General features: G+C 35.9%; 1 protein-coding gene across 2 annotated transcripts in view; it reads left to right on the top strand.

Moving 5' to 3' along the window:
- The window catches only part of Galnt1 (polypeptide N-acetylgalactosaminyltransferase 1), an 80,513-nt gene that overhangs the window by 37,968 nt on the left and 28,023 nt on the right, over window positions 1-14,522 (top strand). For both annotated transcript variants that reach the window (XM_070029324.1, XM_070029326.1), the window contains exon 3: window positions 4,726-4,900. In XM_070029324.1, coding sequence (XP_069885425.1) covers window positions 4,726-4,900 — 175 coding nt within the window. The remainder of the gene's footprint in view (window positions 1-4,725; window positions 4,901-14,522) is intronic.

Raw genomic sequence — 14,522 nt, 5'->3', positions numbered from 1 at the left:
CAAGTTATCAACATGTGAGACAGTGTCATATCAAGGCTATAAGAATAGGATAATTCTTAGTGAGGTTCCAGTATCTCATGCCTGTAATCCTAGTTACTCAAGAGGCTGAGATTTGAGGATCACATTCAAAGCCAGCCTGGGGAAGAAAGTCCTTAAGTCTTTTATCTCCAATTTAGCACTTAACAAGCCAGAAATGGAATTGTGGTCAAGTGGTAAAGTACTAACCTTGAGCAAGAAACAGCTCAAAGACAATGCCCAGGCCCCAGGACGGGTATAAAAAAAAAAATGAAAAGAATACTTGAAGAGGATTCTAAGGTTAAGAATTTTGGAAACAACTAATGGCATATATTTCAAAGAAAAGTTGTAAATTTTGTACAAAGTTCAAAAATGCCAAGTAAAAGAATAGGTTGGAAATAACAATGTAGAGCTAGGAGATATAGTATTATTGCCTCTGGAGAAAAGGCTCCTAGAAGAGGTATGAGACTACTATATTCTGAAAGAGATTTAGTTTTAAGTTACAGTATATACAAGGCAGGATGGTTTAGAGGCATTGTAATAGCCAGGGAACTGAAGTGAGTCAGCAGTGGAAGAGGAGGAATGCTGAAGGTGAATACATAGCTAAGGGGACATGGCCTTGAGAGGCAAGCTTCCTCATAGGGCTTCATCTTCAATATAAGGAGTTAAAGAGAAAGGAAGATAACTGATACAGAAGAGGGATAGTTTGAAAATCTACCTTGATGTATGAAGTTTCAGTGCAGTGGTTGCTGAGGGGGCCAAAGTTGTATCAGAGCTCATATGCTTGTTGTTTTGTTCCCACTCGTGACAAACTGCTGTGGAACCTCTGAAGAGGTCTTTTTACTAAAGTGGTTGGGGGAAGCAAGTATGATTTATAATAGCACCAAGCGTATTAGCTTTTGTGTTAGGATTAGCATTTACATTCTGTAACTAAAAATCTCTCTTGATAGAACTCAGCCCCTCCAGGATTTTTATTTTTTATGGCATTTGAAAACTAAAGAGCAAAAACAAAATAAATAAAAAAGAAATAATCAGTAGCTAATGACTGTAGAGTAGGCTAATGACTGTAGAGTAGTGTTACAAATTTTTGAACATTCAGCTCTGTTGACAGGTAAAACTTACCAAAATCTCTTCTTTTGTTATGAATAAAGATGGTATAGCTATAAGTACAATTACTTACAGTTGTTAATGCTTAATGCCCCTTAAAAATTCTTTGATGTACTTAACAGTTTTCTTATTCTCACCTTTACTTGTTTTGCCTTCTTAGTACAAAATGGCCATCTTTGGTAATTCTAGTAGGGTAGGTATTAAATAATTATAAATTGTGTTTGTTTTTTTTGGGGGGGGAGGGGTCTGGTCGTAGGGCCTGAACTCTGGGCCTGGGTGCTGTCCCTCAGCTCTTCAGCTCAAGGCTAGCACTCTACCACTTGAGCCGTAGTGCCACTTCCAGCTTTTTTCTTTTTGCTTATGTAGTGCTGAGGAATCGAACCCAGGGCCTTGAGCATGCAAGGCAAGCGCTCTACCACTGAGCCACCTTCCCAGCCCTATAAATTGTATTTTTATACTGGAGATGATCTGAAACAATCAAAATAACAAGACTAGCATAGGTTATGGACTGGGAAAAGTTTTCACTAGTCTTGTAGGGTTTTCTAGATTTAGCAAAAATTTATCCAATTTATGATTTAGATGTTGCATAGGATATACAGTATTCTTACAGATATTATTTTAAATAAGAACTGATTATCATGCTACCAGTGTACTTGATTTTCAGCTCTGAAATGTTTTTATATTAGAAATTATTTCAACTGTCAAACATTAGGAAACATTGAGGTCACAATTTGTAGAAAAAATTTCAGTGATTAAAAATTGAAGATATTAATATGTAGGAATGGGAACTATTTTTTTCTGCCAAAAACTATTTATAATATATAACATAATTTGGGGTGCATACAAAATTATCAGTACAGGCAGATGGCCACTGGCAGCAGACAGGAAGCATATGAGAAGTATGTGTGTCTGTCCCCAGTGATTTCACGAGCTTTGATGAGTGTTCCCCATCCCACTATAAAGGTTTTCCAAAATGCTTAGAAATTGTGTCTTAAGTATTTTAACATTTTATAAAGTGAACAGAAGGTTGGAACAGGGGTTGAAATTGGCAAAGATATTGAAGTAGCAGTGTTACCAATAAGTTTAGTTACAGATCATATTTTGGTACTTAAAATACTATGAAGCATTTCATAATATCATACTTGTGTTTATACAATACTTATGTGGCACTGTGAAAGCAAAAAAATTCCAATTACTGTAAGCAAGATTCCAATTTCAGAAATATCAAAATGTTTGGAATAGGGGAATATATAAAGGCAGTAAAGGGTAACAGTTGTGGAATAAAATAGAAAACAGTACGGAAGAAACAATCTTTGCCTCTATTTTAGTAATTTTTTTCAAAATGAAGTGGTAATTTTGTTCTACTTCTATGAGAAAAATACAAATTAGAAATTTAAGACTTATTAAAGTACATACATTAAAGTATGTTTTGTGGTTTGTGTATGTTGGTTTTACTTTCAGGCCTTCAGCATAGATCTATAATTTTCTTTGTTATTAAGTTTACTAAAACATGATAATTCTCCGTTTTCATGTAAGTGAAGCTTAAGTATTTAATAAAATAATTTTGTTTTCACATAATACTTTGGAGCAACATTGTTAGTTTTCCATCACTGTGACAGAAATACGTAAGAGAAATCATCCATTGCTTCTGTGTCTATAGTGAGACAGTGCATCATGGGAAAGCATATGTAGAAAGCTACTTGCCTCATGTTGGCCAAGAAGCAAAGAGAGGAGTGGAGTCCCAGGATTCTAGTATCTCCTTAAGGTCAGAAAACTATAGGCCCCAGAGATTCTACACCTGCCAATAATGTTATAGACTAAGGACAAAGTATTTAACATATGGGTGTTTAGAAAGACACTTACCTAAATCATAGCAGATACCTTTGTGTGTCTCTTATCAAATCGATTTGATTCTTAGAATTTTTGTGTAAAATTTTATGCCAAGATTTTTTCAGTACATGAAAAGCCATCTGAACTTAATACTTACAGTTTTTGTTGTTTTTAAATATTTATTAATGGTTAAAATATATTTGGTAGCCACTTGAATTTTACCAGTCTTATTTGCCTAGGAAAATTATTTACGACCATTCTTTATTAGAGAGTTATAATAGTTTATGCTATGCAATAGTTGTGTAACTTCATAAGTTCTAAATGTAGCTCTGATTTTCACGTGTACCAATAGGTTAGAGTATATAAGGTAGGCTCTATATTAGAATTTCAGATAATCAAACTGAAAAGTACTTGTAGTAGTAATGTGCTTCTGTTGTTTAATTTTGGTTTGGGTTTTGGGGGTTGTTGTTGTTAATGTTTTCTTTCTGTGCCAGTACTGGGCTTTGAACTCAGGCCTTGCACTGTTGCTTGATTTTTTTCACTCAAGGCTGGGGCTCTACCATTTGAGCTATACCTCCATTGGTTCTTTGCTGGATAATTGGAAAATAAGAGGCTCATGTATTTTTCTGCCTGGGCTGGCTTCGAACCTCAGATCTCTGAGCCTTTGATCCTCAGATTTCAGCTTCTGAGTAGCTGGGGTTACAGGAATGAGCCACCAGTGCCTGGCTAGGTTTTGTTTTAAGACAGCGTTTCTGACTAATATAGGCCAATAATAATAGGGCAGATCTAGAGTTTTTGATCATGTAATTTAACTCCCATCATCTAGCTTCAAGAGTTAAATCAACTCATGAGTTGGAGACTTGGCTCAAAGAGGCTACTATCTGCTAGGCAACTCCTGGGTTTAATCCCCAGTTCTAAAAATTAGCAGCTGACTATTCATGGTTAATCCTGTGGTATAGATACTTCTTTTTTTTTTCTTTTCTTTCCTTTCCTTTGCTTTCTTTCTTTTTTTTTTTTCAACTCTTGATTCTCTTTTCTTTGTTGCTGTTGAAGAAGAAATTTTTTTTCTAGTTTCTCTGTCAGGATTTACATCCCCTTTAATGTCTCTCTCTCTCTCTCTCTCTCTCTCTCTCTCTCTCTCTGTCTCTCTCTCTCTCTCTCTCACTTTTTCTCTCTCTCCCCCGTGTGTGCTCATGTGCACCAATCCTGGAACTCAGGGCCTGGGCACTGTCCCTGAGTTTCTGTGCTAAAGCCTAGGGCACTACCATTTGAGTCACCCTCTGTTTCTAGTTATTTTGGTAGTTAGTTGGAGATAAAATTCTAATGGACTTTCTTGCCTTGGCTGGCTTTGAACTGTGATCCTACCATCTCAGTTTCCCTAAGTAGCTAGAATTACAAGCATGAGCCACTGGCACTTGGCTCCCTTTACCCCTGTCTTTTCTATTTCACGTGAACTAGTAGTTGGGTCCAGGAGCCTGGCCATTGTCAGGATCTTTTGTTTATCTCCAGCACAAGCACATTGTAGGTGGCATTTTTATGAACTTAGTACTCTTAATTTGAAAGTTCATCAATATAAAATGTTTATATTTTAATTTTAAAGTATCAACTTCTAAACCTAAAACAGGCCACAGATAACAGGAGGATATTTATGCCATCAGGGCTGGAATTTGGCTCTGGTTGTCGAGGGCACAGCTTTAACTCAAATGTCATTGAATAGACATATGATCAATTGCTGTGAAATTAATATTAGTTAAGTTTACTCCTTATTCTTAGTTCTAGAGCCAGTGCAAAAGCCACATGAAGGTCCTGGAGAAATGGGGAAACCAGTCGTCATTCCTAAAGAGGATCAAGAAAAGATGAAAGAGATGTTTAAAATCAATCAGTTCAATTTAATGGCAAGTGAGATGATTGCACTCAACAGATCCTTACCAGATGTTAGGTTAGAAGGGTAAGTACTTGGTGTTACCTTGACCATATGTGAATGGAAAGTATATCCAACATTCCCAATAAATATCACTTAAAAACAGTAATATTTAAGCAGAATTGGAGCTGTGGCTCAAGTAGTAGAGTGTTAGCCTTGAGCATAAAAGCTCAGAACAGTGCCCAGGCCCTGAGTTCATACCCTAGAACCAGCACTGATCCACCCCCACCTCCACCCCCACATCTGTATCTGTTTTTAAAGCAATGTTATTTTACAAAGTTACTATTTATTGTACTTAAAGCATATTTAAATACTGATAAATAATACCTCAAGATATTACTGATATAATAACCATGTATTTCAGGAATTTGGAACCTAATTGTTTATCTTAATATATTGGTAGGGGGCTTAAAACATTGTTGCCAGAATATTTTTACTGAATGATTCCATTTAAATGTTTACAAAAAAGTTCCATTTTTGTATAACTTTTAGCAGTGAAATATATGTCCAGCTTACTAAAGTTTTATATGTGTGTATATGTGTACAATGGTGATCCACACTAAGCAAAACATTTCTATCTCCCCTGAAAGTTTATTATTCTTTCTAGTTATTGCTCTTAGAGGTTGTTGTTTTGACTTCTCTGAATGCAGACTGTCTTTTCCTTAACTTTCTATCACTGGGTCCATGTATTCTTTCATGTCTTTGAGATTCATATTATTATATATATCAGCTATTCTTTCAGGTTGTAAATCATTGGTTATATAAATATACCCTAGTTTATTCTACTGTAAACCTTTAGTTTGTTTCAGTTTTTTTGACTATGATAAATAAAGCATGACTTTTAGAAGACTTAAATTCTCACTTCTACTTGGTGTATATTGGGAAAAGAAGAATAGCTTATCCATTTATATAGTTTAAGCGTGTGCTTGAAACATGTTTTCTGGAGTGTTGTATCAATACACACTCCTACTAGCAATTGACGACCAGCAATTGACGAGGTCTAGTTGCTCAATGTGAAGAAGGCAACACAAGGTATCTGAGCCAGAGGATAACAAGGGTACTTGTGGAAATAGATGGGGATTAATCAAGTGGTCACTTAATTAAGTACATTCTGTATTCTGAGAACCTTTGCTTTGTGGTTCCTACTAATACTGGTAGCCAGACTTTCCTCTTCCCAGCAAGAAATTGGAGAGTATTTATCAGCTAAATTGAACTAGTTGTAGAGAAAAGGCCCTATAGACATTGATATTTTAGATTAATCACCTTTGTGAAAACATATAGCTGATGATCTTTGTGTGTGATTCGGATTTGGGGCTTCCATTTTTAAGGCATAAAGCAATATGAGCAATCTTCTCAGCAAAATAGAAGAAATACTGAAAGAACTAGAAAGAATGATTGGAAAGAGAGAAACAGAGGAGAGAGAAGTGAATTGGTATGTGTATTAATATAGTTCTGGATGTCTAGTTTAGCAAAAGACTAATGAACCTACTATGTTATCTAATAAATAGCTTCAAACTACCAAACTCTTCTAATAATCAAAATTTTTATCTGTCAGAATAACTGAAAGGAATTATAAAGTGATTTGAACACTTCATGCATATAGGCCTCTTGGGGAGTGATCTCAGTGTCATAGTATGATTCTCAGGGGAAAATAACTCCAAATGGGCTTTTCCAGCCCCTCTTTTTTTTTTTTTTTTTTCTCCCCTGCTCATAGTTGTGGATTCACAACAAGATGCTGAGCAAGAAATACAGGTTAGCCTTAAACTGTCCCCACACTAAACTGGGCAAAGCTGGGCAGCATCTACTTTTTAGACAAGTATCCCAAGGTGGAAGGACATATAGTATCCAGTTGTCCCTAGTGTGTGACTTATTAAACTTCTAGAATTCAGAAAAGCCTTGCATTTCTGTACTAGGACATAAGTTTATGTCCAGATCATCTTATCTGCCAGGAACCTTTACTGCCTTGTAGGTCTCAAGCTAGAGGAAAGAAGACATTGTCCTACCATTAAGAGTTGAAGAGAAGTTGCAGTCATTGAATAGCTTTTGTGATTTTAAGAAAGAGGTTTAAAACAGATTCCAAGTTATTCAAATGCCAAATCCATCTTATATAATTGTTCATAGACATTTAAAAAGTAGTAATAATATCATTAGTATTCAATTATGTATACAGCATCATACACATTATCATATTTAAACAGTTGCGTAAAGCCAGAGTAGTTTGTCTAGTTTACTGAGTGGAAAACTTGCATCTAGATAAATGATTTGTTCAAAGTCTATATGGTAAATGACCCAAATGAAATTTGTTCCTGGTCTTGATGACAAAACATTGCTCTTAATCATTGTGCTTTTTTATCACTCTTATTATAATCTTAGTTGATGTTAATCTAAATGAAAGTACATAGGAGAAATTTTGTAACATTGCCAATCACTACTTGACTAGGGGCCAGATTTCTTATGAAATACTGAATTGTCATTGGTAAAGCTATTGACAGATTAAACTTAATAGATGACAATGTATGGAAAATTACCAAGCTAGTGGCTCACATCTGTAATCCTAGCTGTTCAGGAGGTTGAGATCTGAGGATTGAAGCCAGTCCAGGCAAGAAAGTCCATAAGATTCTTATCTTCAGTTAACCACCAAAAAGCTAGAAGTGGAGCTGTGGCTCAAGAGGTAGAAGAGCTAGCCTTGATCTTTTATAAAAGCTCAGAGACAGTGTCCAGGCCTTGAGTTCCAGCCCCTGGATTGGCACAAACACAAAAAAAAATACATGAAAATCCTCCCTCTGAGTTACGATTATTCATTGAATATGTGTAGATTCTGAAACTTCCTGAAAATTCTATTCTGAATTCTTTCTTACTATAATATTTGATATATATGGATTGTTGAATGGCACAATTTTTATCATATTATAGTTTTGCTACTTACAGGCTATCCTATTGTGTGAGTTACTCCATTACACTAAGTCTTAGTTTCCCTATTTGTAAAATTGGGAAAGTGATACCTTTGTCTTAGGGTTATTAATAGTATAAATGGAATAATATATCTGAAACCCTTCGTATAGGTTCAGGAACCTAATTAAAAACTAGTCAGCAGGACTTTTTCAGACCTTGAGGGTTTCAGACCTTTTCAGAGTCATGAGTGTTAGGAACTCTAATTTGTTTAACAATTAAAAAATAATAGCAGTAGTAAATACCAAACAACTTGTGCTATTCTGCATTCCTGAATTCTTAGGTATTCGTGTGGCTAGCTATTTCTGAGGTAAATGGGCACTATCTTATATAAGCATTAATAATCTCTTTATTTCCAGAATACAATTGTGTTACTGAGGTAGTCACTCAAATTCTCAGACCACATAGTTAATTTCCTGCATCAGTAATCCTTTCAATCTCTTACAGTGTTTATTATGTAGGCTGTCTTTTACTTAGTATTGTACCTAGGAGCAGAAATTAAACAATATGCATTTTCACTTGTTCAAGAACCAACAAATGTTCTCCTACTCTACTACAATGTGTATGTAGCTCATTCCCATTAACAGATCTACTCCTAATGGAAGTGATAGTATCATTTGGAAACATGATAATCTCCACTTATCCTTTATGAGCATGTCATCTGAGTTTGAAAATAGTGGAAAATACATAGAAAACTAACCAAAAGGAAGAAATATCCCAGAATAAAATGGAAGGGGACTGTTATGCAGAAAAGTTAAATTCATAAAATGTATAACATAGCTCCAATATAAACATTCAGCAAGGATGTTACCAAAGTTATAGTGTAACTAAACTGAGAGGGACTAGGAAGTATATGTGTTAGGGTGTAGAAGGAGGGAAATAAATTCTCACAGCCTGTAAAAGGAAGCCAAGAACTAAGAATTTAAAAATCAGGAAGCAAAATACTTAGAATTCTGGAGGTATTTACCTCCTGAAGACAGTGATAGAATTGAAGGGTGTGATTTTATGGAATGAGAAAAGTGAACTTTTGAAAAATGTGTTTGAAAGTTTTTTGGTTTTTTTAAATTTAAATTTTTATTTTTTGTGAACATACTGTTCAGAGGGGTTACAATTACATGGGCAAGATAATGAGTACATTTCTTATCAAGCATTGCAGCCTCCTCCTTTGTTTACCCTTCACATCCCTTCCCAGCCTCCCCCTGCCCCCCACCCAATCCCCCCCCTTCCCCCCCCCCCCCCCGCACCAAAGTTGTAAAGTTCGTTATTGACATGACAAATTGTACTTCTCATTGTTGCAACGGGTCCACCTGTATCCTTAAACGACTTGTTTTTCCCCATCTCCTCCACAAATTATACCAACATCAAATATAGTGAAAGCAGGGGTTGTACTGTGGGGGAGGGACATACAAAGGTACAAAGAAATAATCTTATAAATGAGTTAGAAACAAATGCATGAAAGAAAAAAACATTTAAATACTTATCTAAGGGTTCATTTTCCTAACATCACATTATCTGATCTTTCCTGCTTGACTCATACATATACTAGATATTGCAAATAAGGGAAGCCATGGGACCTTTGTTTCTTCGGGCTTGGCTTACTTCACTTAATATAATTTTTTCCAAGCCTTTCCATTTCCTAACAAATGGGGAAATGTCATTCTTTCTGATGGAGGCATAGAATTCCATTGTGTATATATATACCACATTTTCTTGATCCATTCATCTACTGAGGGGCATCTGGGTTGGTTCCATGTCTTAGCTATGGTAAATAATGCTGCAATAAACATAGTTGTGCTGGTAGCTTTAGCGTGGTCTTGTTTGTGAACATTTGGGTAAATGCCCAAAAGTGGGATTGCTGGGTCATAGGGGAGCTCTATGTGAAGTCTTTTCAGGAACCTCCATACTGCTTTCCAAAGTGGTTGAACAAGTTTACACTCCCACCAACAATGCAGTAAGGTTCCCTTCTGTCCACATCCCCTCCAGCATCTGTTGTTGTTAGAGTTCTTGATTATAGCCATTCTAGCTGGGGTGAGGTGGTATCTCAATGTTGTTTTGATTTGCATTTCTTTTATGGCTAGGGAGATTGAGCATTTCTTCATGTGTCTGTGGGCCATCCTTCTTTCTTCTTCAGAGAAGTTTCTCTTCAAGTCTTTCGCCCACTTATTTATTGGGCAGTTGTTTCTTTGAGGATTTGTTGTTGGGGGATTTAATTTTTTGAGCTTCAAGTATATTTTAGATATGAGACCCTTGTCAGTTGTATGGCTAGTGAAGATCTTTTCCCAATCTGCGGGCTTTCTATTGATCTTGCTAGCTATGTCCTTTGCCATGCAGAAGCTCTGCAACTTCATGCATTCCCATTTGTCCAACCTTTCTTTGATTTGTTGTGTTTCTGGGTCTCTATTCAGAAAATTTCAGCCTGAGCCAAGGAGGCCTAGAGTTTCTCCTATTCCATCCTGTAATGTTTTCTGACTCCGAGGTCTTTGATCCATTTGGAGTTGATTCTGTTGCAGGGTGATATATAAGGATCTAGTTTTAGTTTTCTGCAAGTAGTTAACCAATTTTGCCAGCACCATTTACTGAAGAGGCTGTCTTTCTTCCATTCTATTATTTTAGCTCCCTTATCGAAGATTAGTTGGCTATAGGTCTGTAGGTTCATTGGGTTTTCAATTCTATTCCATTGGTCCTGAGGTCTGTTCTTATGCCAGTACCAAGCTGTTTTGATTACTATGGCTTTATAGTAGAGTTTGAAATTTGGTACTGATATTCCACCATCAGTGTTCTTTCTGTTGAGGAGCATTTTTGCTATTCGGGGTCTTTTATTGTTCCATATGAATTTTTGGATTGTCTCTTCTATTTCCTTGAAGAATGAGGTTGGAATTTTGATAGGTATCGCATTGAATTTGTAGATAGCCTTGGGAAGTATTGCCATTTTCACGATGTTTATCTTTCCAATCCAGGAGCATGGGAGGTTTTGCCATTTTCTAAGTTCTGTGTTGATTTCCTTTTTCATGATTTTTAAGTTTTCATCATAGAGGTCCTTCATGTTTGAAAGTTTTGAGTTTTCAAGCATATCCATATATGATGTGGATCAAACTAAAAAATAAAAAAGTAAGGTAAAATATATATAAAGTCCTGGCTAGATAGGACTGTGCATTCCTCCACTATAGGCCGATTAATCCAGTCTGGTGCTTTTTAAGCTTACTAGACTAGAGAAGAAAGGAAAAATGGAGGGAAAGATACATTTTGTCTACTCTCTCCAACTTTTTTTTGGGGGGGGGGAGTCAGTCGAGGGACTTGAACTCTGGGCCTGGGCACTGTCCCTCAGCTCTTCAGCTCAAGGCTAGAGATCTACCACTTCAGCCACAGCACCACTTCCGGTTTTCTGAGTGGTTTATTGGAGATAAGAATCTCATGGACTTTCCTGCCCCGGCTGGCTTTGAACCGGGGCCCTCAGATCTCAGCCTCCTGAGTAGCTAGGATTACAAGCGTGAGCTACCAGCACCCGGCCTCTCTCCAGCTTTAAGACACCCATTTTTCATTCCTGAGGCAGAAAGAGCTTCTCTTAGAGCTCTTGGTGCATTTTAGACTGGAATTTGCCTGTGGGTTGGCTAATGCTAGAGGGGTGGTAAAGAATGGGAAGCTCTTCACTGATTCATTGAAACTAGGAGTTCTGGTTTCCTTCACCAGTGAACTAGCTATATTTACATTTTAGAATCTATAGATATCTGTAGTGTGAATCTTATCCAGATACATAGTTCCACTTGGTGAGATAGCATGAAATACACTTATTTTATCTTCCCAAAGAAACATCATTTTAAGTATATAATTCAGTGATTTAAAATCAGAGTTTGCAATGTTCTGTTACTGTTGCTAGTTTTAGAAAAATTGCATCACCCCTAAAAGATCTCTCCTGTATATTTGCTAGCACTCTTCATTCCTATATCCAGTTTCAGGGATAAGTTATTGATAATAAGTGTAGTCATGTATTCTTTGGTAACTGGACTGTTTCCCTGAGGATAATGTTTAAGGTTCACCTATGTTTTGTTCATTTATATTATCCAGACTTATTGTATTATGAATATGTTATACTAGGTTGCTCTTTTTCCTGGCTTTTATAAATAATGTTGCCGAGAATGTTTATGGGGAAATAAGTGTTCATTCTTGAGTAGAATCCTAGGAATAGAATTGGTAACTTGAACATTTTAGAAAGTGGCAAACTGCTATCTAAGTGGGTATATCATTTACATTCTCACCAATGTGAGGAGTGTTCTAGTTTTACCATATCCTCATCAACTCCTGTCTTTTTACTTATACTCATTTTAGAGTGTGAAATGTCCCTTGCTTATCCAATTTTAATTTTCCCAATAATTATATTGAGGATTTTTTTCATTCACTTACTGATCATTCCTATATTTATCTAAAAGAAAAAAAATCAATAAATTGAACTTTACCAAAATTTAAAACTTTCATACTAAGGAATAAAATAACATGGGACTACATCAAACTAAAAAATTTCTGCAGAGCAGCGGACATAGTTACTAAACTAGAAAGACAACCAACAGACTGAAAGAAGATCTTTACCAACTATATATCTACTAAGTGCTTAATACCCAACATATATATGGAGCTCAAGAAACTAACTCCATCATTAATTAAGCCATTCAATAAATGGGCAAAGGAGCTAAATAGAGACTTCTCAGAAAAAGGAAGAATGTCTAGTGAACACATGAGGAGATGCTCAACATAAAGGAAATGCAAGTCAAAACAACATTGAGATTCTATCACACCCCAGTAAAATTGTCCAGCACCAAGAATTCAAACAATAACAAATGCTGACAAGATATGGTGAAAAAGGAACCCTATTGCACTTTGGTGGGAATGTAAACTAGGACGACCAGAGGATGGTGATTTGGAGATTCCTCAAAAAAACTAAAACATAGAACTTCCATATGATCCAGCTATAATACTCTTGGACATCTACCTACACTATTACAAGTCAGGATTTGATAAAGACACTTGCACATTCATGTCCATTGCTGCACTATTCACAATAGCCAAATTATGGAAGCAGCCCAGATGCCCTTTAATAGATGAGAGGATCAAGAAAATGTAATACATATGCCCAATGGAATTTTACCCATCCGTGAATAGTATTACATTATTTGCAGGGAAGTGGATGTACCAAGAACAAATCATGTTAAGTGAGACAAGCCAAGCACAGAGAGACAACCAGCACATTTTTTCTAAAATGTAAGCTATTTCTAAAATAAAACAGATGTAGAATATATAGGACTCTGTGCATTTACACACAGATTGACTAAAAGAGGGTATATGTAGAGGAGGATTCCAAAGGTGTAAATCCTCTGCACATCTTAAATACTATTTATCAAAGTGAATTCCAGGAAATGGAAACTTTTTAAAGCGGAGGACAAAGGGGAGGTACAGTAATGGAGGAAGGAAGGGTGAAAAAATGCAGTCATTGTATTCAATACACAGTATCTAAAAAATGAACTATGTACGTGTAGGTGGAAGGGAGTAAATTGGGGAAAGTTAAGGAAGGAGTGACACTGACCAAGAAGCATTGTACTCATAACCTGACTGATGGAATTGTAACCCCTTTGTACAACTCCTTAAAAATAACAAAAAAAAAAACTTACAAAAAAAAGAAATAACAAAGCTACAAGAAGAAAATACTTGCAACTGTCCAGCAAAGAACTTATATTGAGAACATTTATAAAGAACTACTAAACATACAACCCAATAAGAAAAATTTAACAAAAATAAAAATTAGACATATTAGAATTAGAATTAGAATATCACTTGACTGGCAAATGAACACATAGGAAGACATTAGCCACTGAAGAAATGCCATGTAAAACAGTAATGAGATACAATTCTAACCTATTTAAATGGATGACTAAAGTAATAAATACCCCTAGTGTGAAGTGCTAAAAAAGATGCAGAATAATTGGAACTCTGGTGGGCATGCAAAGCGCTATTATACTCTCTGGCAAAGGGTTTGGCAATCATAAGATTATGTTAACCATGTAGCCCAGTGAGCCAATTTACTGAATATAAATAAATGAAAGCATGTTTATATAGAACTCTGTGCTTATAGCCATTCTGCTCTAATGGCCAAACAACTTGATAGAGGAATGGATAAGTAAACTTGACATAGCCATGTAATTAAGTGCTATTCAGTAATAAAGAAAGAGCAAACTACTGATACAATACCTTAAATGTTTTTCAAAGACATTATGCTCAGTGAAAGATATCAGTGTCAAAGATTATAGGCTGTATGCTTCCATTTAAGTGAGATTATTTAAAAAGAAAAAACAATAATGGAGAACAGGTGTTGTTTGCCAAGAATCAGGTAGTAGATAGTACAAGGGAGTTCTTTGCTGATGTGGAACGATTCTGTTTCCTGATCATGGTAGTGGTTAGATGAATGTGTACATGTGTTCAAACTCATAGAATTTTAAACCCTCAAAAAACTCATCTAATGAAAAATACACAAAATCAGTATCAATGCTCCTGTGAAGCAACTGGAATTCTTACCACATTTCGGCTAGGAATCTGAATTGTTATAGCTTGTTAGAAAACAATTGCATAATATCTCCTGAGGCTGAGCTTCTATATACTTTATTCCCAGAAATACAGTCACCAAAAGACATACATGAATAATGATTATAGCACTGTG

This window comes from Dipodomys merriami, unplaced genomic scaffold (assembly GCF_024711535.1).
Source record: "Dipodomys merriami isolate MVZ:Mamm:240054 unplaced genomic scaffold, mDipMer1.0.p SCAF_2, whole genome shotgun sequence".
Taxonomy (NCBI): Eukaryota; Metazoa; Chordata; class Mammalia; order Rodentia; family Heteromyidae; genus Dipodomys; species Dipodomys merriami.
This window is presented reverse-complemented; position numbering and strand designations above follow the sequence as displayed.